At 46.9% G+C, this 27,788-nt stretch overlaps 1 protein-coding gene across 3 annotated transcripts; it reads left to right on the top strand.

The window, feature by feature from the left end:
- Positions 1-132: 132 nt before the first annotated feature.
- Positions 133-26,010, top strand: LOC104938476 (enhancer of polycomb homolog 1-like). Of its 3 annotated transcripts, XM_027274145.1 has the most exons (15): positions 133-322; positions 885-972; positions 12,202-12,361; positions 13,707-13,852; positions 14,106-14,312; positions 14,399-14,547; positions 16,534-16,687; positions 17,688-17,846; positions 17,923-18,012; positions 18,222-18,370; positions 19,601-20,025; positions 22,458-22,579; positions 22,881-23,022; positions 23,184-23,598; positions 24,200-26,010. In XM_027274145.1, exons 3-15 carry the CDS (start codon positions 12,262-12,264, stop codon positions 24,270-24,272), a joined length of 2,331 nt encoding a protein of 776 aa, XP_027129946.1. In that variant the 5' UTR covers positions 133-322; positions 885-972; positions 12,202-12,261; the 3' UTR covers positions 24,273-26,010. The 3 variants fall into 3 exon arrangements, with proteins under 3 accessions (XP_027129946.1, XP_027129944.1, XP_027129945.1); XM_027274143.1 differs by lacking the exons at positions 133-322; positions 885-972 and adding an exon at positions 4,251-4,935; XM_027274144.1 differs by lacking the exons at positions 133-322; positions 885-972 and adding an exon at positions 4,255-4,935 and having other exon boundaries at positions 23,187-23,598.
- Positions 26,011-27,788: the final 1,778 nt, after the last annotated feature.

Genomic DNA, 27,788 nt, shown 5'->3' with positions numbered 1-27,788 from the left:
TCCACAGGTGATTGTGGCTTTCATCGTCCAATCACAGCTCGCCTCAAGTGGCTCTGGTCAGTTTTGGATCTTTTTTTTTTTTTTTTTTTTTTTCTTGAACTTCTCAAGTTTATTTACCGCCAGCGACACGGCGACACTTCCTGCGAGCTGCGGCTGCTGTCCTCTGTGTCACAGCGAGTTAACGCCACTTTTTAAATTATAATAATAATAATATATATATATTTATTTATATATTTAAAGAGGAGAAACCCTCCTGAGAGAGGGGAGCTAACCAGCGTTAGCATTCGTCATCATCATCCTCCCTGTGGATTTGTAGCAGCAGGTAAGTTACAACTCCGGCTTTCAAACAGCCGGACTGCTTCCCTGCTGGGGGACAAGTTAGTTTTGAGTTGTGTTAGTGTTAGTGTTAGTGTGTGTGTTAGTGTGTGTGTGTGTTAGTGTGTGTGTTAAATGGCGCAGGGTCAGGGTAACCGAGGCTAAGCTAAAGCCGTTAGCAGCCGTTAGTCTGTCAGCTAGCCTCGGATCTCCGGGGCTCACTAACCTCCACCTCTGCGGGAAAAACCGCTCTGTAATCGGCTTCGTAAGCGATGCATGCCTGCCTGTCGACGGTCGTGTCCTCCACTCTTCCATATACACATATATGAGCTGGGGGGGGTGCACTAATCTGCACTAATCTGCACTAATGTGCACTCTTGTGATGCTGTAGCACCAAAAACTTGCTCTACATTATAAGCACAGTCTGATTATAACACATGCACACCGTCGTTTGAATTCATTAAGAGCAAATGTGTGTTTGTGTGATCATCACATATTCCAGCTCATGCCCAGCAGAGACAAAGTGAATCATATTAAATGTGTGTTGATGATGTCTGTTTGTCTCTCAGGTCCTCGTCATGGACCGCAGACGCCAGCCGATCGCTCCCAAGCGGACCATGATCACCGTGTCAGCCTCCTGCGTCTCTGTGCCTGCAGGTTATTTACATTTCTTCATCTTCCTCAGTCTGCTTGAGACATTAAGATGAGTTTTAATAACGTACATGTCGTGTACGTGAGCCAAGGTCAGAGCTCTGTTATCTGCACGTGCAAACCTGTTTCAGTGCCAAACTTTACCCTCAGGTTATGTTGCGATGATGATTGTATCTAATCAGTTTATCGCCCGTCGAGTCTTTGAGGATTCCAACGTCGTACGTGTTCTGGAGTTTTCTCTCCCTAGGTTACACGAGGTCCTCAGCAGTATCAGTTGTTTGGCTTTGGTTGGGAACAGTAGGTGCCAGTCTATCTCAACACTGTGGTGTCCAGGGTCACAGAGACCTGTTGCTGCCTTCATAGACATAATAGATAGCTTGTTGTTGACGGTCCAATCTGCGTAAACAGACATCTGTGTCTCCAGACTAGAACATGCTGACAATAACACCTCCATGGGTAAAGACATTCTCTGTGACTCATTCTGGGCGTGTAGTATTTGTGGTGTTATCTTGGGGTTTAAAGTCGATCCACCAGGATGAGTTGGGGCAGAATGTGAGACCGACTCAGGCACTTCTGATGAACTTTGAGAGTGTCTCTAATTCTCCTTGGGCCAAGCGTCAATAAATAATACAGCATAAGACATCAGAGGCTCCTGAACACTTTCTGAACTCCTGACCTCACCATTGACCTTTGACTTCAGCAACTTCTCCACAACAGTGCGCACACTGAATGTGTAGAGTTTAAAATTTGTGTTGCAATGATGATTATATCTAATCAGTTTATCGCCTGTCGAGTGTTTGAGCACTCCGACATTGTACACACACTGAATGTGTGTAGAAAATTAAAGAGTGCTTCTTTTGCCTTCTTGTCAATCAGAAATATGTAACTTTTAACTACATCTTCCAACATCATATAGCTTCTGTGTGAAGGTTCTCACTCATCCTGGTCATCTTTCTTCAAGAAGGTTCAAGCTGGGGCAGCTGGACTCGGTTGTAGATCCGTAGAAGATCAACTGTCCTGCCCAGGATAAATACTCGGGTCTCCCCATCAAGTCAAGTCAGAAGTGAAGCTTCTTGGTTGAGAGGCGAAACGTCTTCACAGATCTACAACCAACAAGTCCAGCTGCCCCAGATTTGTATTGCGATGATTATATTTAATCAGTTTATCTGCCTACAAGCTCGCCTGTCGAGTGTTTCCGACATCGTACGCACACTGAATGTGTGTAGACAGAGTTGTTTTTGGCTTTTGCCTTCTTGTCAATCAGAAATATGTAACTTTTCACGTCATTTTCCAACATCATATAGCTTCTGCGTGAAGGTTCTCACTCATCCTGGTCATCTTTCTTCAAGAAGATTAAATCTGGGGCAGCTGGACTCGGATGTAGAACCGTGAAGATCAACGATCCTGCCCAGGATAAATACTCGGGTCTCCCCATCAGTCGTGAAGAAGTGAAGCTTCTTGGATGAGAGACGAAACGTCTTCACAGATCTACAACCAGCAAGTCCAGCTGCCCCAGATTTGTGTTGCGATGATGATTATATTTAATCAGTTTATCTGACTAGAAGTTTGTCTGTCGAGTGTTTGAGCACTCCAACATTGTACGCACACTGCGAGGACAAAGTTTCGAGCAAGGTTTTGAGTTTTTGACATTAACTTGGCTTTAAGCTTTTATATCCAAACCAACAAGCTCTCACATGATGTGTGTATACCTCAGTGTTCAGTATCATATGCAGAGTGACCAAAGTATCAGACTCTTTATGCAAGATGCTCTTTTGGGTCAAGTTTAAATCAAACATCAAGCACAAGTGAGATGTTCAGTAGCCGTTGGCCGTAAAAATGGACGTGCCATGTCATTCAGAGTGTGGTATGATCATTTGTGGCAAACAAACGCATTTCAGAAATGATTGAGGCAACCAAGAGCGTTTTGAATGTAATGTAGGTGGAATAAACGCTGCGCTGTGGAAGGTCGGCGAGCCGTGTCTCCTGTGTCAAATGGTCAAATGGAAATAACAGTTGCAGTGCATCAGTAACATGCAGGAGGACCCGTCAAGACTTCTCACTCTTGAAGATTTCTGCTGATTTCCACATCTTACAGTTACAAAATAAATGAAGCCACACCAGGACGAAGCGACACACGACAAGTTAAACAACGTTGCCTCTCTGAGTGTATTCAGTCTGTGGATCATATATTATGACTTCAAACAGAGCCCACTGTTGATTATTTAATGGCCAGACACATGAGCAATGGTACATTTATGTCTTCTTGTCAATCTCAGTTTTATAAATGATTGTCTGTATGCATGACATTTTCAGTTTGCAGAGAGTCAAGAAAGAACTGAAGCAAATTTAACTACATTTTCCAACATCATGTAGCTTCTGCGTGAAGATTCTCATCTTTCTTTAAGAAGGTTAAATCTGGGGCAGCTGGATTTAGCTGTAGATCCATGAAGATCAACTGTCCTGCCCAGGATAAATACTTGGGTCTCCCCATCAGTCGTGAAGAAGTGAAGCTTCTTGGATGAGAGACGAAACGTCTTCACAGATCTACAACCAACAAATCCAGCTGCCCCAGATTTGTGTTGCGATGATTATATTTCATCAGTTTATCTGACTAGAAACTGCCCCTGCAGACATGAAACTGCCCCTGATTTAACCTTCATGACCTATCGAGCGCCACTAAATTAGTATTTTCCTGCACAACCGTTTTTATATAGTTTAAAAATATATCAGAATGAGGAATTTGACTCTGGTTCACTGTGTTTACAATTGTACATACATACAGTTTAACTATATGCATTTAAAAGATATATATAAATGTGCATAAATATAGATATTTAGATATGTTTATCTATCTATAGACACTGTAGTCTGGATGAGATGGTGGTAGTGCGGGTGATGGAATAAATATGATTTCTACAACTGGTTGTACGAGTGTGGCAACAGTGATGACATGATTCTATATTTCTCTTCTCTATTTATATATGTTTATATAAGTTGACTTGTAATTAGTGGGAGGATCATGGTGCATCAGTGTTTGTACCACACGGTGGCGATGTTCACAAAACAATTGATCTGTTGTGAGGAGCGTGTGTGTGTCCTATTTTTTTGGGGTTGCATATTAATTTAAACACATGATAAAAGTTTAAATTTAAATGCACCATTGCAAACAGTCTGTATGTGTGTGTGGTAAGTGTGTTTTTAATGCAGGAATGTTCTATTTTAGAAACAGGCGCTCAGTTTTTATTTTTATTATATTTCCACTGTTTCTTTATTTATTTTTATTCTAACATGGAGCATGAATATGTTATGTCAGCAGCATTACAGGATGAGAACATCCCGAGCTCGGGAAGTTCTCATCCCTTCATCAGCATTCAGCATCTTGCCCCCACCGTCGGTCGGTGCACCTCCTTTCTCCTCCACCTCCTCCTCCTCCTCCTCCTCCTGCTTTACCTCAAGGGTCTCGCGAGCGCGCACGCGCGCGAAGCTGCGTGGGAATGGCTGTTCGTGTGATCGAGGGGGTTGGGCCGCGCGGAGCGGAGCGGAGAGCTGCATGAGTTTGTAATGTCCGCCATGTTGGCCATGGCGTATTGAACCGGGGGAGGAACAGCGGAGCCTAGGGAGAAAAGAGACCGACAGAGAGCGACCGAGACCCGGGCCTGCCCCGGCTCTGTTCGCGCTGCTTTTTCCCGGAGCTTTTTTTCACCTCAATCGAACCGGCTCAACAAGCTTCATCCATGAGAACTCGAGGCGGAGCTGCTGTTATTCCGAGCAGACCGAATAGATTTATGCTGCGTCTTTTAATATAAAAACAATAAAATGAGTAAACTGTCGTTTCGGGCACGGGCGCTGGATGCTAGTAAGCCTCTACCCGTCTTCCGCTGCGAGGATCTGCCTGACCTGCACGAATATGCCTCGATCAACCGGGCAGTGCCGCAGATGCCAACCGGGATGGAAAAGGAGGAGGAATCGGTATGTTTTTGTTTTGTTTTGTTGTTTTTTTTACCGCCGCCTGACCGGATCCGTCCGGCGGCGTTTTCACATCGAGGCGCCGCTTGTGTCGCCTGCGCAGGGAAAGGCTGGTAGCAAAATGGCCGCCATAACGGCTCGTTTCGCCACACACACACACACACACACACGGCGGGAACTCGACGAACACCGAGTGTAACGACGGCGGGCGTCGTTTTATTTAGCGTGTGTCGGTGTTTGGTGTTTTTATTCGCGGGGCCGTTTTTGTTTTTACCTGAAATCGCGCAACCGAAATATATATATATAAAAAAAAAAAAAAGCACAAAGAAGTCACGTGACTTGTCTCCGTTCCACCATTTTGTTGACTTTCTCTTCGGTTAAAGAGGGGGAGCGCGCGGAGGAGCGTGTGGAGGAGCGGGGCCTCCGTGTGTACTTTCCGCGAACAAATGCCAGGGGGAGACAGTGAGCCCCGGCTACCCTCCTCACTTCAGCCCCGGCTCCCCTCCTCACTCAGCCCCGGCTCCCCTCCTCACTTCAGCCCCGGCTTTGACAGCTCGGTGCCGAGTGTTGACAGCTCCGGCTGCACCGACATGTGCGCTGCCGGATAAAGGCAGAGGCAGAGGGGGGAGAAGCCATGGAGGCTGCATAGTGCTTCATTCATGTTTTTATTACTATATATCGGCAATAAGAGTCGGCATGGTTGATTTTAACCCTATTTAAAAGTGTTTTTATTGCTGCACCTGCACACAGAACGGCTTAAAAAGCACTTTGTGTGGTTTGTAAACAGTTGTAATGTGAACTGAGGTTATAATAATCAAACAGTAACTTGCAGGTTAAACATCCTGCATAACAGTGAGGTGTATGATTCAGACTTTATTCGCATGCATGGATTGAGCTGAAGTGTGAACACGGTTTAATATTTAAGCTTCATCCTGGTTCATTCATGCTCGTGTGTATCGGTTTGTTATTACGTTTTACGCTCGTTCAGTTCAAAATATAGAATTGATTTGCATCGTGTCTGTAGACACCACATTATGAAAATTACTTATATTGTACAAGTAGATCATGGTGTGGTTTGTAAACAGTTGTAATGTGAACTGAGGTTATAATAATCAAACACTAACTTGCAGGTTAAACATCCTGCATAACAGTGAGGTGTATGATTCAGACTTTATTCGCATGCATGGATTGAGCTGAAGTGTGAACACGGTTTAATATTTAAGCTTCATCCTGGTTCATTCATGCTCGTGTGTATCGTTCAGTTTACGTTTAAATATATTGATTTGCATCGTGTCTCTAGACGCCACATTATGAAAATTACTTATATTGTACAAGTAGATCACGGTGTGCTTTTCAGTGTGTGGTTTGTAAACAGTTGTAATGTGAACTGAGGTTATAATAATCAAACTCTTAGGTTAAACATCCTGCATAACAACAGTGAATTGTATAATTCAGACTTTATTCGCATGCCTGGATTGAGCTGAAGTGTGAACACAGTTTAATATTTAAGCCGGCTTTAGTGTGCTCATGTAGTACGACTTCATCCCGGTTCATTCACGCTCATGTGTATCGTTCAGTTGTCGTTTAAAGAATTGATTTGCATCGTGTCTGTAGACACCACGTTATGAAAATGCTTTTCAGCGTGTGGTTTGTAAACAGCTGTGACTTTTATTTTGAAGCGTAAACTGAGAACCAGGTTTTTTTGGCTCGGTGTAGCTGGCAACAAGTGTTAAACAATATAATACGATATATTCTCTGCGAAGAGCTGGAGTGCAGAGATGTGCAAGTATATGAGCAGTAATAAGAGTGAGAGTTCACAGTATACAGATATACAACAGGATGAAGGGGTCCCAAAGAAATAAAGGATCAGAATATGGCAGACATGTAATATAATATTCTGTTTTCATGTTGAAAATAAGAATCTTTTTATTTTATTACTTTTTATATCTACAGTGGGAGTGGGTCCTCTCTCATACAGACTAAACTAAATCAATTCAGGTGTTGTTTGATGGTGATGTGAGGCGATTGCAATACAGCGACTACACCATTAGACCCTGCTACAGTCTACACACTGACCCTTTAATGTTACGCAGAAAGTCTGCAGATGCTACGGGATTAAAACAATCAAACACTTGGTTGCCGTTGTTATGTAGGATGTGAAGTGCATCATTCAGACTTTATTTAACCCCCTGGATGCTTGGATCGAGCTAAGCGCTGATCAGGCAATGGATAATGTTTAAGCTGGCTTTAGTGTGCTAACTGTGGAGTCGGTATGACTTCATCCTGGTTCATTCATGCTCGTGTGTATCAGTTTGTTACGTTTCACCCTCGCTCAGTTCACGTTTAAATATAGAAATGATCGGCGTCGTGTCTGTAGACGGATTATGTAAAGCCGTGAGACTGTAACCCGTTTGTTATGTTGGATAGAGGTCAGATATTGCCCGTGACTTCAAACCACACTATAGAATAGACTTCAACCAGCCGTTAACTGACTGCAACACACTGTCAAAGGTGTTTATTACACCTCCTGGCTGCTGAATTTCTCTCCCATCACCTCCACAGCAGGAGAGCCCCTCTGTGCCGCCAAGATGCCTCAGCAGACACAAACACGAGGGAAGCACGTTCAGGGGCCCCGCGAAGTCAGCAGAAATCCTGCCTCCCCTCCACCTACTGTACACATACACACAGCGGCGTTACATAACAGAGTGACAGAGGAGATAAAGACGACAGTTTTACTACAAGGCTGTGCATGGCTTAGCTCCCTGACCCACATCCTGTCCAGCAACAATGGAGCGTGGCTGTGCGGAGCTCACTCACTCACTGACTGACTGACCGGCCACATGCTGGCCTGAGTGTCTATTTAAAAAGCGAGTAAGCACGCTTGGCGATGCCATGCGAGCACACATAGGAAGAAGAGTCTTTGTGTAACCCGTTGGAAGGTTGCTCCTTGTCGCTGCGTGCAGTTCAGTGATCGAAAGAATACAGCGATAAGCCATGTGTTGCTGCTGATGGCTCATTTTAATCACTGAAACGAGCGCTTTTGTTTGTCTGTGACTGCCAGAAATAATTAAGTGTGATAGCACAGTTTGTGTGCCATCAGTAGTTGCAGTCGAACTGGTAACACAGCACTTGAATTTTTTTAATAATCCGTGCACACGCCGCATGAAACAGTTCACCTGCGCCGCTACGTTGCAGTTTGTGGAAGCAGTACGCGACGGTCGGATCATGGATCGCCATGTCAGTGGTCAGCAGGAACGTTTTGTTCCATTACTATGTCGGACGGTCTGAAACAGTTGTATTTGTGTTGACTTAAAGCTGGGCAGGTCTGTCGCTGTCAGGTCTGCAAGAAAGACACTAAATGACTCAATTCTGTTGTGTCCGTCAATATCAAGTGGAGTTTAAAAACAAACAAACATGCACACACTCTTGTTACGGTCACGTAGCTCAGAAGCTCAGCGTTGTATCTTTTGCTTCCTCGTGGTATTCTGAGTTTTGTTAGAGGGAAAAGAAGTCAGGTCCGTTTCGCCGTTCGTACCTTAGCGCACAGAGCAGATTCTCTGGTCGGCACGAGCTGAAAACACCTGCTGGAGGCCGCGCTTTTGTCGCCATGGCAACTTTTTATTGGAGTCATCTATTTTTCTCGGGAACATTTAATGGAAGTATCGTGTGGCGTTGTGAAAAATAGATTTTCATTCGTCTCGACTGCATCTGCATCTGCGGCCGCAACGGGCTCGAGAGAAGTCTTCCCTCAGTTTGATCATAGTTAGTTTTAAATAAGTGCAGTGTAGAACGTGTTTTGTATGCAAGGGTCCTTGAACATTGAGCATTTTCTCATTGTTTGTCTGAGAAGAATACTCAAATGTTTAAGTGTGTTTTTACATAAAGTAGTAATATGTCAACTTTAAGCTTTTATAAAAAAAACGGACAGCTGCAAGATTTCCTAGAATAACCCAGTCTGCTCGTTCCCATGTGCCATTCACAAAAGCCCTTTATCCCCACTCACACAATTCCTCAGCAGAGGAAATCCCAGGCTGTGAATCGCGGTTGTGAGGATCACAGCTGCGAAAGATCAGGATATCTTTAGGTCAGAGGCAGCTCAGGCTACACCGCTGCAGTCTGCCAAACTGATATCCTCCACGGAAGCAAGCGTGCAAAGGCCGGTCCGGGCCAGGCTCGGGTTTAATTGGATTTTTTTTTTTTATGCTTTAACTGTTTTGCAGGTACCTTAACTCGCAAAGCTTGTGGGGGTCATCGGCGTGTCGGAGTTCACAGAGGGAGAGGATGTGTTTGATAAGTTACATGAGGGAGTAAATCCTGCAGCTTGCTTGGTGAAGCACCGGTTCATAGGTCACACCGAAAAACAGGCGCAGAATTAAGCGGCGGTCTGTGCTCGTCTTAGTGTTTGTTTAGAGCTGTAAGCACTGGACATACTTAACATGTAGAAACACGGTGGCTTCATTATTGGAATGCAAATATGATCGTTTCTAATCCGGAGTCACTATTTTGACTCTCTCTGAATCAAGACACTCCACTCCACACACATGTACAGTCGCCTCTTCTTACAGTCGCTGGTTAGGGCTGGCAGCGTGCTCCAAATAAAATTGATTTCACTGTGCTCTCGGCAAAAAGTGCTGTTAAATTGAGAGCCGAGGGAATTGCAAGAATGCTATTGCAACTCAATTGTGTGTTCAGAGCTCTGTTTTTTAAAGTTTTAAAGTTGCTGAGATCTGGGGACGGAGAAGCACAGGCTCTGCACTTTTACACCGAGCAGCTAAGCGAGGAGTTGTTAAACTTTGGATCACACGAAGTTGCCGAACGGCGGTTGCGTGTTTGTGGGCAGTGAACAAGGCTGTGTGACCGTTAAGACAAGCTCGGCCGGACAGTCGAAGCCAAATACAGAGGTTTTGTTGCCGTCCAAAGCCTGTGATGTGATGTGTGAATGTGTCTAAGTTGTGTGTGGAGCCACTCGCCAGCTGAAGTTGAATAGAGGCAATTTGTTAGTTTTACACACATGTTTACATCCCAAACTCATTTAAGAGCCACCGACAAGGATGGATGTCGCCTGAATCCTCTCAGGTGAACGCTTCTACTTTAATCCCACGAGTCCTCGAGGTCAGACTCGACAGCGGTCCTGCTTTTCTTTGTGCATCGGCCGTGTGAAGTGTACAACTTTCCGGGCTTGTTGATAAGCTTACCAGGGGCAGATGGTTCAGCTCTGGAGACATGCTGTGTCCTTTCATGCCAGCTCACAGCTCTGCTGTGGTTCTCCTGTTACTCCACGCAGAGCTCCTCGCGGCTTTGGATTATACTTAAGACTCGAGCCACTTAAAAACTCCCACGCGAGTGTGGAAGTGTCTAAAAACCTGAAAGACTTTTGAGTGTAACGATATTAGCCATGCGCAGACGTGGTTTGGGTCAGTGCTCGCATTTATCGGCATGTCATCGAGCACTGACCCATATCTCAAATTCCACAAGAAGCCGCGGCTGTGTAGAAAAAGTGCAAAACGAGTAGGAGCCCCGTTAAAAAAACTTGTTAGAGCAAGATGGGCCTCAGTCAGTCGGACTGGATTGGCCATCTGTTGCATCAACCGCGGAGAGAAGGCCGCGCTGCAGAGCAAGCATGCATTCGTAATAAGCTGCTGTGTCTTTGATGTAGTTGTTATTAAAGTAGGTCTGTGCTTACATTCTGGTCCCATCAGTAATATGTTATTCAGTCACATGCGTTACAGAAAAACAAGTGTGTTTGTGTGGGATCCTGTATCAGATTACATAACGTACGAGTTCAGGAGTCAAACCGTGTGACTCATTCGCCGGCGTCCTCTTGCTTGTGCAAGTTCGTTAACGCGCCAGATTTTTTGTTTTGCCTCCAGAAACTTTCAGGTGTTTCATCTCTGCTCCCATGACTCAGACGGCGCAGCGGCATCTTTGTAAAAAACTTGCAGCGCAGATTTTTGACTAACTTCGTGAAACGAAAACAATGAGTCACTGTAGTGATAGTAGGGTTACCTGTTACGGAGGTCTTTGCCAGAGAGCGCGCACGCTTTGAAGCACGACTCCACCCGTGAGTCACCTCTGTGTGCGCTCAGCGGATTGACACAGTTATACGCTCGCTAGATAATCGCTCAACACCCCAAATCTTACACCTTTCTTCTGCCGATGACTCATTTCAGCTGGTGTGTGTGTGTGTAGGCATGACATACTGTGTTTTGCCTGATGAGACGGCCTCAGAAATATGACGAACAAGTAGATGCGTCTCTGAAAATAAGAACGGAAGATAATCAGGAAAAGGTACATCCTGTTTTGTAATGCTTTTATTTTATTTTTGGATGTTTGCGTCACTTTTTGCAGCTTACATGCTGCAGGGATGATGTAGAAGAGAACAGAAAAGTTTGTTTCTTTTCCTTTTAATCATTAGTTTAATGTGGAATCAGTGTTGTACTCAAGACCACCTAGACCGAGACCAAGACCAGACACTGGAGAGGCCTCCCAGCCGTCTCAGTGTGTTGTTTTTCAGACTGAACTAGTTCACGTTAATGTCTTTCCTTTTATAACGAGCTGCATTCTAAAGTTTTGATAAAGTTTGATTGGATTGGAGGAACTCTGGAGCGTGCACAGGTGTTTTTAGCTCCGTATCTTGTTTCTCATCATCTGTTTGTCGTTTGTTTTCTTCTCTTCAGCGCAAAGTCAAAATGAAACTCGAGTCACGCCTGAAATTAAATATTTTCGTCTCATTATGAAAGCGTCGGGACAAATTAGACGTTATTAGGTGATTCATGGGAAACTGATGATATCTGGTCGTGTCTCTTCGTCAGAGACCGAGACAAGACTGAGATTTTTCCACAAAGCTTTCGCAACATATTGTGCTAATAAACTGTCCTGCTGGTCTGATAGTTTGGGATTGTAATCTTCTTACGTGAGATGACCGCGCTGTCAGCCTGCGACTTAAATGTTGGTAATCTGGTTGTTTTGTGGCTGTTTGTCCAGATTCCTGTATCGTCTTCATCAGGAAACAAATTCATTAAAGTCTTGATGAAACGGCAGCGTTTTTATTTTTCACTAACTAAATCAACCTCGCTCACTTTTATTCCCGTCCCATCACACACCAGTACACTTCTTTGTCGATGCATGTCCTTGTAATGAAGTGATATTATGTGATATAGTTTGTCTACCGGTTTATAATGCCGACGTTCATGTCTCCAGATGAAAAAAGAAAGTCTGCTGAAGTCTTTAGTTTGTTGTAAACAGCTGTTTCCTCTCTCTCTCTTCCAGGAGCACCATCTCCAGCGGGCCATCTCGGCGCAGCAGGTATACGGCGAGAAGCGGGACAACATGGTCATCCCCGTCCCCGAGGCGGAGCGCAACATCACGCACTACGAGTCCCTCTACCCCGGGGAGTTCAAGATGCCAAAGCAGCTTATTCACATACAGCGTGAGTAGCAGACAGACCGCTCGCAGCAGGATTATCCTCTCAAAGCTGTGTTAGTGGTCCGCGGGCACGCCGCGGCGCTCGGATGCACCGGGGCGTGTCTGATGGATTCAGGCGGGTTTTAATGCTGCCGATTGAGAGATTTGTGTGCTTAATTCTGTATCGCTGTGAGTGTGACTGCTGACTAATTAAGCGCGCCTCGTTTGTGTCAGATTAAACGCTCGCAAAGTGCATACAGTTCATACAGAAGCCGCACGTGAGGCTCTACTTTATGTGCAGCGCTGCAGGTTTCATGACGGAAACGGACACGTGTGTGACACGTTATGTGACGGTCTCTATCTGCCTGCTATCGCCTCTCTAAGATTTCACTCATCGCTCTATGCAAATGTTTTACACATCAGTGAACTGTTGCCAGCATCTGGTCAACAGTGTCACGTTATCGGCTGCAGGCTGCGAGCTGTCGAGCGTGGTTTGTTTCTTCATCTGGAGAAAACGGCGTAAAGCAAACAAACATGACAACAGTTTGTTTGCCATGTGCTGCAGCCGTTAGATGCGCTGTGTGAACCAGCACGAGAAGTTGGACCGTGATCGTGCAGCTCTGTTACTTAACAGTTCAAATGTGGGGCGGCGAGAGACAGCGCTTCAGGTTTTGACAGGTTAATGTGTCGATTAGATCAAGGCTCTCAAAGTGACAGTGCAGTAAACGCGTGTGTGTGTGTTCATGCAGTGGCCACAGTAGCTGATGGATTACAACAGACAGCCACTTCCCCATTTTTAGCAGACTAATATGTTATTGTCTGGACAGTCTCCAGGCCGTGGTTGGAGATTCTGGCCAGACTTGACAAAAAAACCCGAGCTACAGGCAGTATTTATGAGGAAGTGGCTGGTTAAGTTCCCAGCCTGGATGCTGGTGTTCGTCCCAAAGCGCTGCTTCATTAAGTTGCTGAAGGCGCCGAGCAAAACACAAGCGCGGTTATTTGTCACGATAAAAGCGCCGCGTTTATTTCCTGAACAAAGTTTGGCAGTGGTTGTCTGAAGATAAAGAAGCCCGCGTTTCACAGCCCGTGGCTCGTTTATTGACTTTGCCCGCAACGTACTGCCGCTAAACACAAATGACTGTGCGTAATCGAGTCATGACGCGACTTTATTTCACTTTGGTTGACCATATTTGCTCTTGAAAGTTTCATAGTGCGTCTGGCATATCTAACCCAACAGAAAATTGCAAAATTGTCTGTGCAAGCGTCGTTTAATATCCTCAAATGTCATAATTATTTGATAATAAATCACCAGGTTTGTGTACAGTGCGGCCTGTAGTGCCTCTGAATGAACCGCTCTCTCCGTCTCTCAGCTTTCAGTTTGGATACGGAGCAGCCAGACTACGACCTAGATTCCGAGGACGAGACGTTTGTGAATAAGCTGAAGAAGAAAATGGAAATCACAGCCCTGCAGTTTGAAGAAATGATAGACCGACTGGAGAAAGGCAGCGGACAGCAGGTATTTGTCAGTCTGTCAGTTTTGCATGGCATTTGCACAAACACACGACTGGCTTTGCTTCACACACATAATAAACTCACTAAGTCATATTGTGCTTTACTCAGTGGTGAATAAATTCTTGGTTCGGCTACTGAAATTCAATCAGCTGTCAAACTTTGAGTTGATGAGGTGTGCCTGAAGGCAGCCAGGCCTCTCCAGCACGTGTCGTGTTTTCGGCCGTCTGAAATGACCGAAATCTTTTCTTATATTTCAGCTCGTCAGTCTCCAGGAGGCCAAACTGCTGCTCAAGGAGGACGATGAGCTGATCAAGGAGGTGTTCGACTACTGGAGCCGCAAGAGGAAAACCTGCAAGGGCAGCTGCCTCATTCCCAACGTCAAGCAGGAGAAGAGGGACGGCTCTAGCACCAGCGACCCCTACGTGGCCTTCCGCCGACGGACGGAGAAGATGCAGACCAGAAAGGTAGGAATCGGAAGATGTGAAACTGGAATCATTTTCGTACGAGTGGGAACTCTTTGTCTGAAGTGTCGCCGCTGTCCCATCTTCAGAACCGAAAGAACGACGAGGCGTCGTACGAGAAGATGCTGAAGCTGCGCAGGGATCTGAGCCGTGCTGTCACCATCCTGGAGATGATCAAGAGGAGGGAGAAGAGCAAGAGGGAACTGCTGCATCTCACTCTGGAGATTGTGGAGAAGAGGTAAGAAAGACGAGACCAGCGTGTGAAATTGGCCAAGAGAGAGCTCGGCAGCGGCTCTTAGGGTTGTCTGCACCTAACTACCTTGTTAGGCAAGTGGCTGCTATTAGGGATCACGGGGATTTATGATGCAGGAGTGTGATGAATCTGATTAAACGACAGATGTCCATGAGCAGACACTTTATTTTTGGGGGTATGGTGTTGTGTTTTGCGGCCGTGCTCTCGCCCTGTCTGCAGGAGCGTTCGGGGGATTGTTCCTGATGAGGTTTCAATGCTGAGAAGGTGACGGTGTCGTCCCTCTCACCTCATGCGTGTTTCTGGATGTGGTCACCCCACGTCTGATCAGGCTTTTGTTTATCCGTCAAGTTGAAATCCCGAGTGGAGGCCAGATTGATGCACAAGAGAGTCAACCACACTTTCTGTAAAGTCATGCTTCGCTGCTCGTGTTAATTGAGGGCACGCTTATGTACACAGTTTTTGCATGCATTATCAATTTTAGAGTTCACCATGTTTATTCAGTTATGTCAGGAGCAAATGAGCTCATCGACTTCTCCGCGGCTGCTACAGTGTTTTCCCCAGTCCACACCGGATGATACATTTTCTGTTTTTAATTTCTCTATTTTACTGTTTTCCCAGCTCCACTCCGAGTCGTCCTCTCTCCCTTTTTTCGCCTGAGCGATCCATCTAAACATGACACCCGAACAGAATGAATTTGCTCTGAAAGTAGCTGTCGGTGTGTGAGCTTAAATTGGACCCTTCTCCTTGAAGTGCTTTTGATTTGTAGTGACATTTCAATTTCCTCTTGTTATCCCGGGCCTGGTTTTTCTGCCTGTGCATCAAAGCCGGTGTTTCGCTCCCAGATTGGACCGACTCTATTCTCAGTCGATGGCTTCTCTCAGCCCACTTCATGATATTACGCCAGTGTGGAGTGACCCAGGTGTTGGGAGTCTGGCGGGTAGTGTGTTTTTTGTTTTTTTTTTTGGTTTGTTTTTGTGTGCTGGCCACAGCAGCGTGGTGTCGACAGCAAAGCTTTAATTAGATGCTGTTGCTGAATATTGCAGAATGCGGCGTGCAGGAAATGTAGTTAAAGGTCCAGTGTGTAAGATTTCTAAGCAGGTATAATCACCTGAAAAAAAAATATTTATATTTATTTATATATTTCTTTTTATCATCCTTTTATGGGAGTGGTCTGTTGAAACACTGTTTCTATAGCAACACTGACTCTAGACAGGCCTTTCAAGTGTTTCTCCTTTATACCGGGTAGGGGAGGGTTTGTTATTAGGGTTGCAAAGGGGTGGAAAGTTTCCAGGAAATTTTCCCGAAACTGTCCATGAGAAGTTAAGCTCAGGAATTTTGGGAATATTCCAAATTCTCCATGGGAATTTAAACTGCATCATATCCGTTTGAATTATTTCATTGAACGATACGATGTAGTCCACAGAATCACATGTGTGTCTTCAACAGTCTCTGTGTGCTCTGGGCTCTAAAGTGTGGTCCAGGTACAGAGATCACCTGTGCAGGTAGAGGGGGGCGTGGCCTCAGTAGACCTGCAGTAAGCAGTGTGCTATGTGCATGTGACTGAGGAAGAGCAGATGTTCAAGAGGACCTGCAGGAAATCTGGTTGTTTTAGTCAAGATGATGATCAAATATATTTTATCCAACCTTCAATGTCTGTTAATTCCCATGGAAAGTTTCCAACTTTTGAAAATTCCCAGAATTTTGCGACCCTAAATTGCAATACTGCAACTAACAGATTGTCTTTTAACTGACTCGGCTCTGATTCTTTTCTTTGAACAGTTGAAGTTGAATTTTTCTGCTGACTCTTCTAATGTTACAGTGGTACACCCACTCTTTGCTTTATTTGTATAGCACCGTTATTTTCCTCAGTGTGAACTACTCTACTGTTAGTCTGAATTCATTGATTCAATCAAACCATAAAATAATCTCTGAATGTTCTGCGTCTCCTTCTTCTCTGTCCCTCCCCGTCAGGAACGCAATGCCAGACTTCGGCAGCGAGGTGATGGCAGAGGCGCTGGCGCAGCGAGCTCTGGTGAAGCCCGTCTACACCATCCCCATCATTCCCCTGTCCAACAGCAACCAGTACAGACACCAGGACCACTTGGACATGAAGGACTACAAGAAGGTGAGGCCGCCTTATGTGTTCTGCGGCACGCGGCGCTTCGGCGCAGTAACGCCGGGAACAGAGCGGGAAAATGATTTCTGTCCCTCTCTGGCTGTCGGCGAGCGTGGGCGTCGGAACAGAATGTCTGCAGAAGCATCAGAAAATGTTAGTGACTTCACATTTGTCCTTCACTTCAGTCAGTTCGCACAGCGATGACGGCTGAGGCGAGGAGCTGTAAAATGCAGAACACACTGGCTCAAATGAGACCTTGAGATGTGACGATTTTAAAATATTGAAAGTTCTCACCACGCAGGGAGGACGGAACAGTCGCGTGTCGCTCTGCTTCAAACTCCAAGCGTTTGGTTTAAAGCAGCGCTGCCGTATGCTTCGATAACGTAGCACTTCATTACGCCGCGCTGTCGCTGAACTCCGTGACACCTCTTCTCATTATAACTTCATTAGCTCCAGTGTCCAACAACCCTCCCCCTCCTCCTCTTGCCCTGCAGGGACACAACTATTTCCCCCTCTTCCTCCACCAGCTGGTTGACTTTTCCCTTTTGTTGACAGACGTTCAGTTTTGGTTTACCTCTGCCCACCTCCTCCCTCATCGCTCCCACCCTCCTCCTCCTTTCATTGATTTGACACAGCAGTCCTTCACTGTAGAGTCCCTTGCCTCCCTGTTTGCTTTGTCCCCCGTGTCTAAGGGCTGAATAGGATCTGACTAATCCTAGTAGAGTTGGAGTCTGTTCAGACAGGGAGGGGTCGTCCCACTGGGGAAGTTGGGGTTAGCGGTGGCACGGGTTGGACTGAGGAGGAGGAGGAGGAGGAGGACGGGGGAGCAGCCATCTGGCTAGGCAGTGGCATCTGGCGCATGCTGCCATCTGCATATCAATGCCTCTTTTACTCACTGTTGTTTCTGCACACGCTCGTAGACCACCGACTCTAGACTGCCACCAGCAGCAGAGTTGCTCTGCATCTTGGACCTGCAGTATAAACACTGAGCGCCTCCTTTTCTCCACAGCCGGAGAAGACAGAGGCAGCGCGACCCAAAAGGAAATACGAAAAGAAACCCAAGATCCCTCCTCTGTCGGCGCCGCAGCATTCAGGGCCCTCGGTGTTCAACCCCAAGGACCTCAACCAATACGACTTCCCCAGCTCAGATGAAGAACCCTTCTCACAGGTAACGCTCAGAGAGAGTATGACGGTGGTTTCAACTCTGAAACTCTTCATTTACTGATAACGTTTTCATTGTGTAGATCCATTCAGGTTCCTCAGAGGCAGAAGAGGAGAACGATCCAGATGGTTGCTATGCGTTCAGGAGGAAGGCCGGCTGTCAGTACTACGCTGTGAGTGCCCTCCTGTGACTCCCGTGGTTCTATTTATAGTGCCAACAGCAGGCCGGTCAGTCTGGCTGCCCCGGCTCGTCGTCCGCTGTCCGGCGGACAGAACAATGCAACAAACAGACTTTTCATTTCCCAGTTTCTGTCTTTTGCTCTCAATTTTAATACGTGACCTTCTTTCCCTCATCCTTTCCTCCTCCTTCATCTTCCTCCAGTCTCATCCGGACCAGAATGGCAACTGGCCCTGGGTAAGCCCGTCCGAGGGCGGGCTCGGCGACCCACGCTTCCGCTACTGTCTGACCTCGCTGAACACGCCACGGCGCTGCATAGGTTTGGCGCGGCGCCGCGTAGGCAGAGGGGGCAGGTGAGTTCAGTTCCTGACGCTTGGATTCTTTCCAAATCTCAAGGCGTTTCCTGAAGCGTCATCTCGTCCTCTGATACGTGTGTTGTGATCCGCACGTTGCCCAGGTGCATTCATCATATTCACGACATCCAGAATTCACAGAGAAAATGAAGTCTGAGAAGATGCAGACATGAAACGTGTGTAGGAATGCTGCCAGCGCCGACGCTGAGCAGCGGAAATCCAGCCAAGTGTTGGCTGTAGCAGCCGAGGTTGTTTACCATATCGGCTCTTTGGCAGGCTCCCAGCGATCATTTGGCGGGCGCGTTCTATTATAAATATCAAGCTGGCTGCTGAAATGATGAACATGACAGTCCCATTTTTTGGGATTCACCTGCCGCCGCGGCCTGTAAAGACAAATCAGGAAACTTCAACAGCAACGCGTCCCGCGGCGTACACTCCTATCTCTTCTGTAATTACACAGGCGATTGAATAAAGCATGCTGGCTGCAGAGAGTTACCCAGAGGCTCCCACGGCTCCGGGTGTCATCGAGAAGGCCCGACCGGGTTAGGCGGTATCTGTTTCACGGACGCACACGAGATTAGCAGTGTTCTGTTTGTGACTGCAGTCGACCTTATCAGGGGAAGAGCAAGACTCGATCATATGTGGGTAAACCGGAGCTCGGTGTGTTTGTTTTAGCCAGATGAGCAGAGTTAAATATGTCAACAAGCATTTCTATGAATAAGCGTGTCCTCGTGACTTTGGTTATTCCCTCAGATTTTAGCCAGCGCCGCAGTTTCGACGTTCTAAATCTGTCACCGCTCGCTACATCTGGTTAACGGCGCGGCCTCTGCTCTCGACCAACTCAAAGGAAACGCGCCGCGCTCGTGGTAAAGCTCGAGAACAGCCGCGTCGTCTCTCTGTTTTTGGATTTCTAAAAAGCATCACGGCCTCGTGAAGCTGCAGCGTGGCCGTAAACTTGGAGCCTTGTTCCGTTACATAAGTGTTCTGCTCCGTGCTCATGGCAGAACTCACGTTTTTGTGCAACAGCTCTATATTTGGTACTGGCCCACTGGACATTGTAATTATACGAGCGGTATGCAAGGAGTTTTTGTTTTGCAACACTCGACTCATAACCAGAGGATGTTGATGTGGTAATGTGCTGCTAATGACTGCAGCATGTTTTTCATTTGGTCTGACCTCAGACGGCTCGCTCATGATTTATTCTGATGATTTGTTCTGTCGTCGTTTCAGGATCTTGTTGGACAGAGCGCACGCAGATCTGGACAGCATCTGTCAGAGCCTCGACTCTGACCCGGAGCCCGAACCGCTCGCCTCACCACTTCTAACTTCTCCGCTCCGCAACTCCAACGCCAGTACCTCAGAAACCAATACCTCGGACCCAACCAGCTCCTCCCACCTTCCCTCCTCTCCGTCACCTCCGTCGTCGTCGTCATCGCCAACGCCCGTGGACCTCAGCCGGATTCTTTTGAACATTAAAACTTGCCGCTGGAGGCACTTCAGACCACGGACGCTATCCCATCACCCCTTGGGTGGAGGAGACTTGTCTCGCAGAGGATTTAGGGATTTAAGCCGGACAGTATCAGGACTAAGCCGGACTCTGTCTGGAGGAGCCAGCACTCAGAACCGCACCGGTCCAGCCCCGACGCCTGTCAACGGTGAGTGGCTTGTTTCCTCTGCCGCGCTGCTCGCTGTCTTCTTCTTGTACGTCTCGAGTGGATTTGTTGTTTTATCAGACATCACCGTCCATGTCTGTCCACGAGGTCCGTTCACGTGGTTCTGTCTCACGGTTTCAGATCGGTCTGTTGTCGTCGATGCTTCTACACTGTTGCGTTGTCTTCTGGTTGTTCTGCGGTGTGACTGATGACGATAGATTCTGATCTTGTGACTTGGAAGCTGAAAATATGAAGCCGCCTGTTCCTCCTATAGCTAAACTAAATATTGGCAAAGACGATCAGCTGACCTGAGGTGGGCCGAAAGACGCCGGGTTGCTCAAGTAAACCGTCTGTAATGGCACTTACCTGTTAATCCTGCATAACTTCAAGCCTTAATATAATGTGAACAGGTGAGTTGTATATAAATTCACCCTCAGTACAGTTGTCATGAACGGGGAAATTAGCTACAGAGACCAAAACTGTTTTTTGTACCAGGCTGTAAACATGTTTATTTCTGCTGTGAACATGGGGACTTATGGAGACTGACTCACTTCTGGAGCCAGCCTCAGGTGGACGTTAGAGGAACTGCAGCTTTTTTTTGTCTCTTGGTTAAATTAGAAGTTTGTGATGTCGACATGAAGAACGTCACGGCGCCTTCTGTTGTTTTATGTACTCGACACTTTTAAAGGTGGAAAACTATTTCACATCACTGCCTCGTCATCGTCTTACCTGTGCAAATCAAAACAACCGTCCTTTATTAGTGTGTGTGTGTGTGTGTGTGTGTGTGTGTGTGTGTGTGTGCGTGTGCGTGCACGATACGAACAAAGCCGGGATCCACTTGTAAAAAACGTCTCTGTTGTGCTGTGTGGTCAAACACTCCACAGGGTGTCTTGTTTTAAAACGGTGTTACTCACTCTGTATGAATGGAAACGACAGAATCTCCCCGTGTGTGTGACAAATCATCACATCACCCAAATAAAGGCTTAATAAATAAATTAATTAATAAATAAGTAGCGGCAGCAGACGCCGCCTGCTTCGACCGTTAGAGGATCGCCTCAGTGCACGGGGAGTCTGTATGCATGAAATGATGAGGCGCCGCCGTCGAATTGATTTTGCTCACGTGGAAACAAAGTCTGAATAAAAAGCTGCTGCTCTCGTCTGACACCTTTAAAGGTAGACGGCTCCGCTCTGACCCGGACTCTGCTTGAACCCTCTGTTCACATCAGAATACATGAATTCATCTCACGGCTCGAGGGAGTCGATGGATCGACGAGACGTGCTGCCGTGAGTCTGACCCCGACCTCGCCTCCTCAAACTGATCAGTCTGTGGGGAGACACGGCGTCTGACTGTGTTCACGTTTCATTCGTTGTTCTGATCCGCACGGTGTGACGGCGAGTCCGCCCTGGAGACGTAACGCTGTCGTGTTTCCAGAGGCAGACTTTGTGAACTTGCTCACATTATGTGCTTCTAAATATATAAATATGCCACGGAGGGAAGTTGTTTTCACTTTTGGCTGTTTTTATTTTGAAAATCAGCCGGATTCTGACTTCCTGTGAGCTCGGTCAGCCAGGCTGCTTATTCTCGAGCGACCCCGAGCTGAGACCCGCTTCCAGGCTGCTTATTCTCGAGCGACCCCGAGCTGAGACCCGCTTCTGAAACGGACCGCAGCGCCTCCGATCAGCGCCGACAACCCCGTCACATGAGATAAATTCATATGATGAACGTGGAATATGTTGGTTTGTTTCACGACCTGTTAGTCTGTTTATATTTTTCATCTTTTCCATCGATGCCTTAATTCTGTGAAATATTAAATCGTCGACACCTCGATGTTTTTTTTCTGTAATCAAAGTGAAATGAGGTTGTGTGTGATTTGTTGCTCGTCGGTGGGCGTCGCTGCGTCGTCGTGCTTTCGCCGTGAACAGAGATCGTCTCTCGATGTCTCTGAACTAACGCGTGCCATTGACATGCTGAGAGAAGAGTTTACAAGATAAGAGCGTAGCTTCTCGTATCGAAACGGTGCTTTTATTTTGACACAAGAACTTTGGTCAGAGTCCAGAACTGTGGCTCAGAAATGAAGTAAACAAACTGAGTGAAGTTCTTTCCACTGTACGACTTTATTGGCTGCTTTGGTGACTCAGTGCAGGATGTGCTATTGTAGTGTGTGTGTGTGTGTGTGTGTGTGTGTGTGTGTGTGTGTGTGTTGAGCCTTCAGTCTGGACTTTTACCTTGAATTCTTCCCTCATGTTTCCATGGAGCTGTTGCTTTATGTCCTGGAAGCTTCACCCTGAAACCCAAAGAGTTCAGAAACCCGTACGGAGGACGAACACGAGCACGAAAATGTGTCCTCGGCTCAGAGCGCCAAGTGAACCGTGCAGTAAATAACACCCAAAGTTCTGGTTCTGACTGGCGCGTCTAATCCTTCCTGTCCACACAGTGTTGACGGCGGAGCAGTACCAGCAGCACCAGGAGCAGCTGGCCCTCATGCAGAAGCAGCAGCTGGAGCAGAGCCAACAGCAGCAACAAGCCAACAAACCTGCAGCCAGCACCAACACACAGGTCAGCGAGGACGCACACACACACACACACACACACACACACGCACACTTGAAGCAGTCAGATGTGTGTCTCCTCTGGCTCGTGTCTTTGTCACCGTGCGTTCGTCCCGGTATGAAATCATGTGCAGTTGAAGGTCAGTTCACGGGACGCATCTTCACTCCCACGAGAAGCATTACCGCCGCTGGCCGAGTTCCTGCTTGGCAGCCGAAGTGCTGAGCTCGACAGTTTGATACGTTTCAGCCGAGCGGTCAAGTCTCTGGCTCCGACCCACATGTGTGTGTTTTTTATTTTCTCCATGTAGGCGCTCGCGTCCAAGACGCTGGACCAGGCCAGCGCCCAGTTCGCTGCTTCAGCCCTCGTCACCACGGACCAGCTGCTGGCCTACAAGTCCAAAGAGGAGCTGGTGCTGGCGAGCGGAGTCAACGGGGTCCTGACGGGTGCAGGTGAGCGCCGCTTACTTCAACAACAAGACGTTATTATTCTAACTTCAGTTTGTGTCTTTGACTTCTAAAAATCCTTCAGATGAACCCGAGCCGGTCTTTAAGGTTTAGAGGTTTGCGTTGTTACTGAATGTCGTTTGCTTAACGAGCTCCTCTCTGCTCGGCAGGTGTCTTCAAAGGCGTGCACCTGTCCAGCAGCACGGCAGCCCTCCACCAGACCAACCAGTCGACACACACTACCACCTCCGCGACCCCGACCTTCCTCCAGCCCTCCTCCAACTCGGCCACCCCTTCGCCCGCCAACGCCGTCCCCACCTCCCTCGCCACCGCCCCCGGCGCCCACGCTGCGGCCGCGCTGGGGATCCTGGGATGCAGCGCCGCCAACGCCACCCCCGCCACCACTCAGGTCCTCATCGGGAACAACATCTGCCTGAGCGTGCCGTCGGCCGCCAGCCTGGCCGGACGACACATTCCCCGGACCCTCGGCAACGTGCCGCCCTCTGCCTTAAAGCTGTCCGCCACCACCAACCTGCAGATGCCCAAAGTCTCCGCAGCATCGTCCATGGACCTGGGCTCAAGGTGAGGCTCCTGTTCTGTGCGGTTCCTTTTCCTTGTACACTTGTACACGTTAGTTGAGGCTCGGCCCGTTAGCAGTTCAGTGCTGTTCGACTCTGAAATCTGACAGAGGAGCCGTTTGATTGTTTGATTGATTGACTGAGAAGAAACAGACGCTCAGCCCACGGGCTTCAATCAGTTCAGACTAGAACTGAAGCTGCAGAGCCTCCGTACAGGTGTGGGCGACCAGACGACGGCATCTCAAACGACGCCTCCACGCCCCAGACAAAAGACACCGATAAAGAAAATGTATAAGTGTGTGTGCGCAGAAGGGAACGCTATTGTGAGCGTGTCAGTCTCGCTGGAGCACAAATTTAAAATCTCACAGCTGAGCGAGAGCTGATGATGATGATGCCGTGATTGGCGGACCTCTCCGGGCCTCCACGAATCGTCAGCATGGGGGGGAGGACGTCGTGTCTGGACGAGACACTGCACCCGGTGAGATTCCCGGGCGAGGCGGCAGTGTAACTGTAACTGTGGTTGATTATTCGAAAGAGTAAAACTTGGTCGAAGCATCAACCTGTAACGTGTTTGATCGCTCACCGCCTCTCCTCTCTCTCTGCAGGGATAATCACGACGAAGACAAGCCAGCACTGAACAGTATAGCAGACAACACAGTGGCCATGGAGGTGACGTAGTAGCGGCGCGGCGCGACTCGGCGATGGAGTCCGCTCTTCTTCTGTTTTTTTGTTTTGTTTTTGTTTGTTTTGTTTTTTTTAGGTGCTGTGCATCGTAGCATCGGGAATGCAAAAAGGGACAGCAGGACTCGGACGCAGACTGACGGACGCTTGCATCTCTCATCTCTCATCAGAACTTTTAAACCCTGTTTGTTTTGTTTTGTTACCGTTAAAAAGATAACGACATCTGTAAATTATGAATACGGCAAAATTAGTATCTGTACAGTAACTTACATATTTGTAATACCCCCCCACCACCTTGTATATATTACTTGAATACAGAACTGTCCATTTGTGATGTTTTGCACTTGGGAGTCAAACTTAAAAGGTTAAAAGTTAAAAAAGAGGAAAAAAAAAAAAGAAAAGAAGTAAAGCCAAGTAAGTTGTGGCGAGTGAGAGATGTAGGAGTTGTATAGACAAAGAGTTTTATCACATGACGTGCATGGTGCGGAGCCTGCTGTTTTTAAATCTATTTATTGTGCCGTGTTTACAGGTTTCTTTGTTTCTCGGTTTGTTTGTTTCGTTCCTTTTCTTTGTACACTGTACCTTCGTTGGTTCCTGTGCTGTAGTAAATGTTAGGTAGCTACGGACTCCTGGGTATTTTTGTATATTGTGAACACAAAGCAGGTTCCCCGCCCAACGTTTTTAGCATTTATTTTTTATTATTGTTTCGGGTCCCTGTGCTTCTCTCTGTGGATCATGTGAGGGGGAAAAAAATAAAAATCAATGGTGACGTACATACAGGCCAGGAGAGCCAGGAGGCGGAGAAGGAGGAGGAGGAGGGTGGAGGTTGTGTTGGCGTGAAGAGGCGGGGTCGCTCCTCTGTGTCACATCGTCCCAAACACAAGTAACAAAACAGGGATGAAGTCTCTTCCCAGAAGCCTTCGCTGCTTCTGATTAAAGCACTATTTTGTTTTCTGTTGATGGTTTTGATAAAATATCAATGCTGCTTTTGTATTTTTTTGTTTTTTAAAAAGGGTCGTTCTTCATTTTCATGCGAGCAGAGTCCCTTTTTGTTTATTATTATTATTTTATTATTATTATTATATATATTTTAGTTTTATCCCACAAACATTTTTTTTGTAAAACAAAAAAAAAAAAATCGAGTTATTTTTGTATTTTCTTTTCCTCCTTGTGGTCGAATCGATTGTAAGCTTTTCGTTTATTGAAAGACTTCATTCTTTGGTTCCTTTTTTTTTTTTTTTTTTTTTTTTTTGTTACTTGTTCTTCGTGCATTAGGTGATAAGGGAGGTGAATGGGCAGTGATCGCTGTACGTGTTTCATCATTCCAGTTTTTAATAACAAAAACATGCTAATGAGAGAGGGGGCGGAGGGGGTGGTGGGGTTTCTCCACCTCGCCTGCCCCCCCCTTTGTTTTTTATTTTTGTTATTTTTCTTTGATTTTTTTTCTTTGAAAAAAGAATCTCCAGACGGCTGCAAGGCCAAAAACCACAAGTATTGGGTGCCTTCCTTTGGGGAATATTAATGTACTCTCTTCTGTGAAGAGTTAGGCACAAAGGCAGCATTACTTAGTAGTGCTTCTCGTCTTTGTCGTGAATCTGAATGCCCAGTCCAATGGCAGGATATATCCTTGAGGTTTACTTGTCCCACCTGGAGGCTGAAAAGACTAAAAAAAAAAAAAAATGTGACAGAACTCTCACTAAAATAAGACAATAAAGCCCAGGGCATTAAATGTGAACCCTTTGGACTCTGTCTTTATGTGTGTGTGTGTGTGTGTGTGTTATGCTTTCACTTGGTTTTTATTTTTTGACAGCTCACCCGGTGGAGTGTACGCCTCGTGTACGAAGGTTCAGTCCTCGTCACGTTAGAATCAGGTTTATTGCCGAGTATGATTTTTCACAAACAAGGAATTTTGTTTTGGTGTCACTGGTGCAAACAGCATCTAAAAATATAAGAAAGATACAGAAAGTCAAGTATTACAAGTATAAATACAGCTGTGCAGGAATTGGAGATGTTCCGATACCATTTTTTCCCTCCCGATTCCGATACTTGTGCTGTGGGTTTTGGCCGATACCGAGTACTCAGACCCTCCAGGAATTCGCGATGTTGCGATTTGCAAATTCAGTGAAATCCCCGTGAATTCAGGGCGGTGTTGCAATTTTAACCAATCACCGCGATTTTTCCGCAACTTCCGCGCAGCCTGCCCAGGGGATTGAACTTGGACGGGCGCATGGTGCGGGAAGATCCCCTCGTGGGACCTCTCCCCGGCGCTGGCTGGCCCCCACCGGGCGCATTTCCTCTGCGGCGGTGCACCGCAACCGGCTCTTAGTCGGCTTGGAAAGGCTCGGGGGCTCAGGTGTTACAGCGCCCGCCCGCCGGACCTCACGCTTTCCAGGACCGTGGACTTGGCTCGATGCGCCCTCTCCACGACTGTCGAATCGCAACTTATCACAACTTCCTCCCACAACAAAAATGTAAAAAGCAACTTTCACCGCAATTTTTTTTGGAAAACCTCGTGCAACATCAGGAATTTTAGGCCGCAACTATCTATCATTGTGGTAAGGCCTGGCTCAGGTTAAACCCTTTGTAAAACACGAGTAAATACAGAATATTTAAGCTTTTTCTTTTTAAATAGAACAGTATAAACAAATTAAATAAATCTAGGTGAGAGAGAGAGAGACGCATCTTCAGGTGTTTAATCAAGTTGCTGGTGTTAAAATTAGCAACACTCGTGCCGCCCCTCGAGATTTTGTCTTTGCATACGTTGCATGTCGCAGTCTTAGTGGTGGGAGCATCGAGCGTGAAATACTGCCACACCGGCGACATGATGTGCATCAACTCGTCCCTCTAAAACAGCCGGTTTCAGCACAGCACCACTGTTTTAAGAGCAGCGAAGAAGAACTCCAACAGAGCTTAACGCAGCTAACCAGTAAATAGATTATATCGGTATCGGATCGGTGCCTGCACTCCAGTAGTCGCTGATACCGATGCCAGCATTATCGGAGCAATTTCCGATACCGGTATCGGACTCGGAACAACTCTAGCAGGGATTATAAGTGCCATGTGATGTGCAAATATTTTAAATGTGCAGGAAGTCCAACAGCTGCCGAGTAAGGCTGAGCGTTGATGTAACACATGGAGTTTGTAGGTGCAACGTCAATGTGAGTGTCAGATCCGGCCTTGTTGATGAGGCTAGCAGCTTCTGTGGCGTGAGATTCTGGTCCTGATGGACCTCCCTGCCAGAGGGGAGTGACCCAGAGTCCTGGAACCGTTTGACGTTCTTGTCGGGAGTTGGATGAGAAGATTCTGTCATCTGTCCCTTTTGAAAAGGGTGAAGTGGGTCAGATTTAAGGGCTCTAATAATATTCATAACTCTGTTTTTATTGTTTGTCATTCAGGCTTGGAAGGAGAAGGTGAGGTCTTTATGCTTCAGCTGTTTGTGTGTCCAGACTTTACATGAAGCTGCTGCCGGCTCCAGCTTCTAATTAAACGTAAAGACACGAACAGGCGAACGGG

This window comes from Larimichthys crocea, chromosome XXIII (assembly GCF_000972845.2).
Source record: "Larimichthys crocea isolate SSNF chromosome XXIII, L_crocea_2.0, whole genome shotgun sequence".
NCBI classification, from domain to species: Eukaryota; Metazoa; Chordata; class Actinopteri; family Sciaenidae; genus Larimichthys; species Larimichthys crocea.
This window is presented reverse-complemented; position numbering and strand designations above follow the sequence as displayed.

Excerpts from the sequence above, each read along its gene's own strand:
- LOC104938476 (XM_027274143.1), top strand. The coding sequence starts at position 4,783 with ATGAGTAAACTGTCGTTTCGGGCACGGGCGCTGGATGCTAGTAAGCCT. Across the intron at positions 4,936-12,201 it reads TGGAAAAGGAGGAGGAATCG|GAGCACCATCTCCAGCGGGC; the intron begins GTATGTTTTTGT and ends TCTCTCTTCCAG. Across the intron at positions 18,371-19,600 it reads CGCGTAGGCAGAGGGGGCAG|GATCTTGTTGGACAGAGCGC; the intron begins GTGAGTTCAGTT and ends TCGTCGTTTCAG.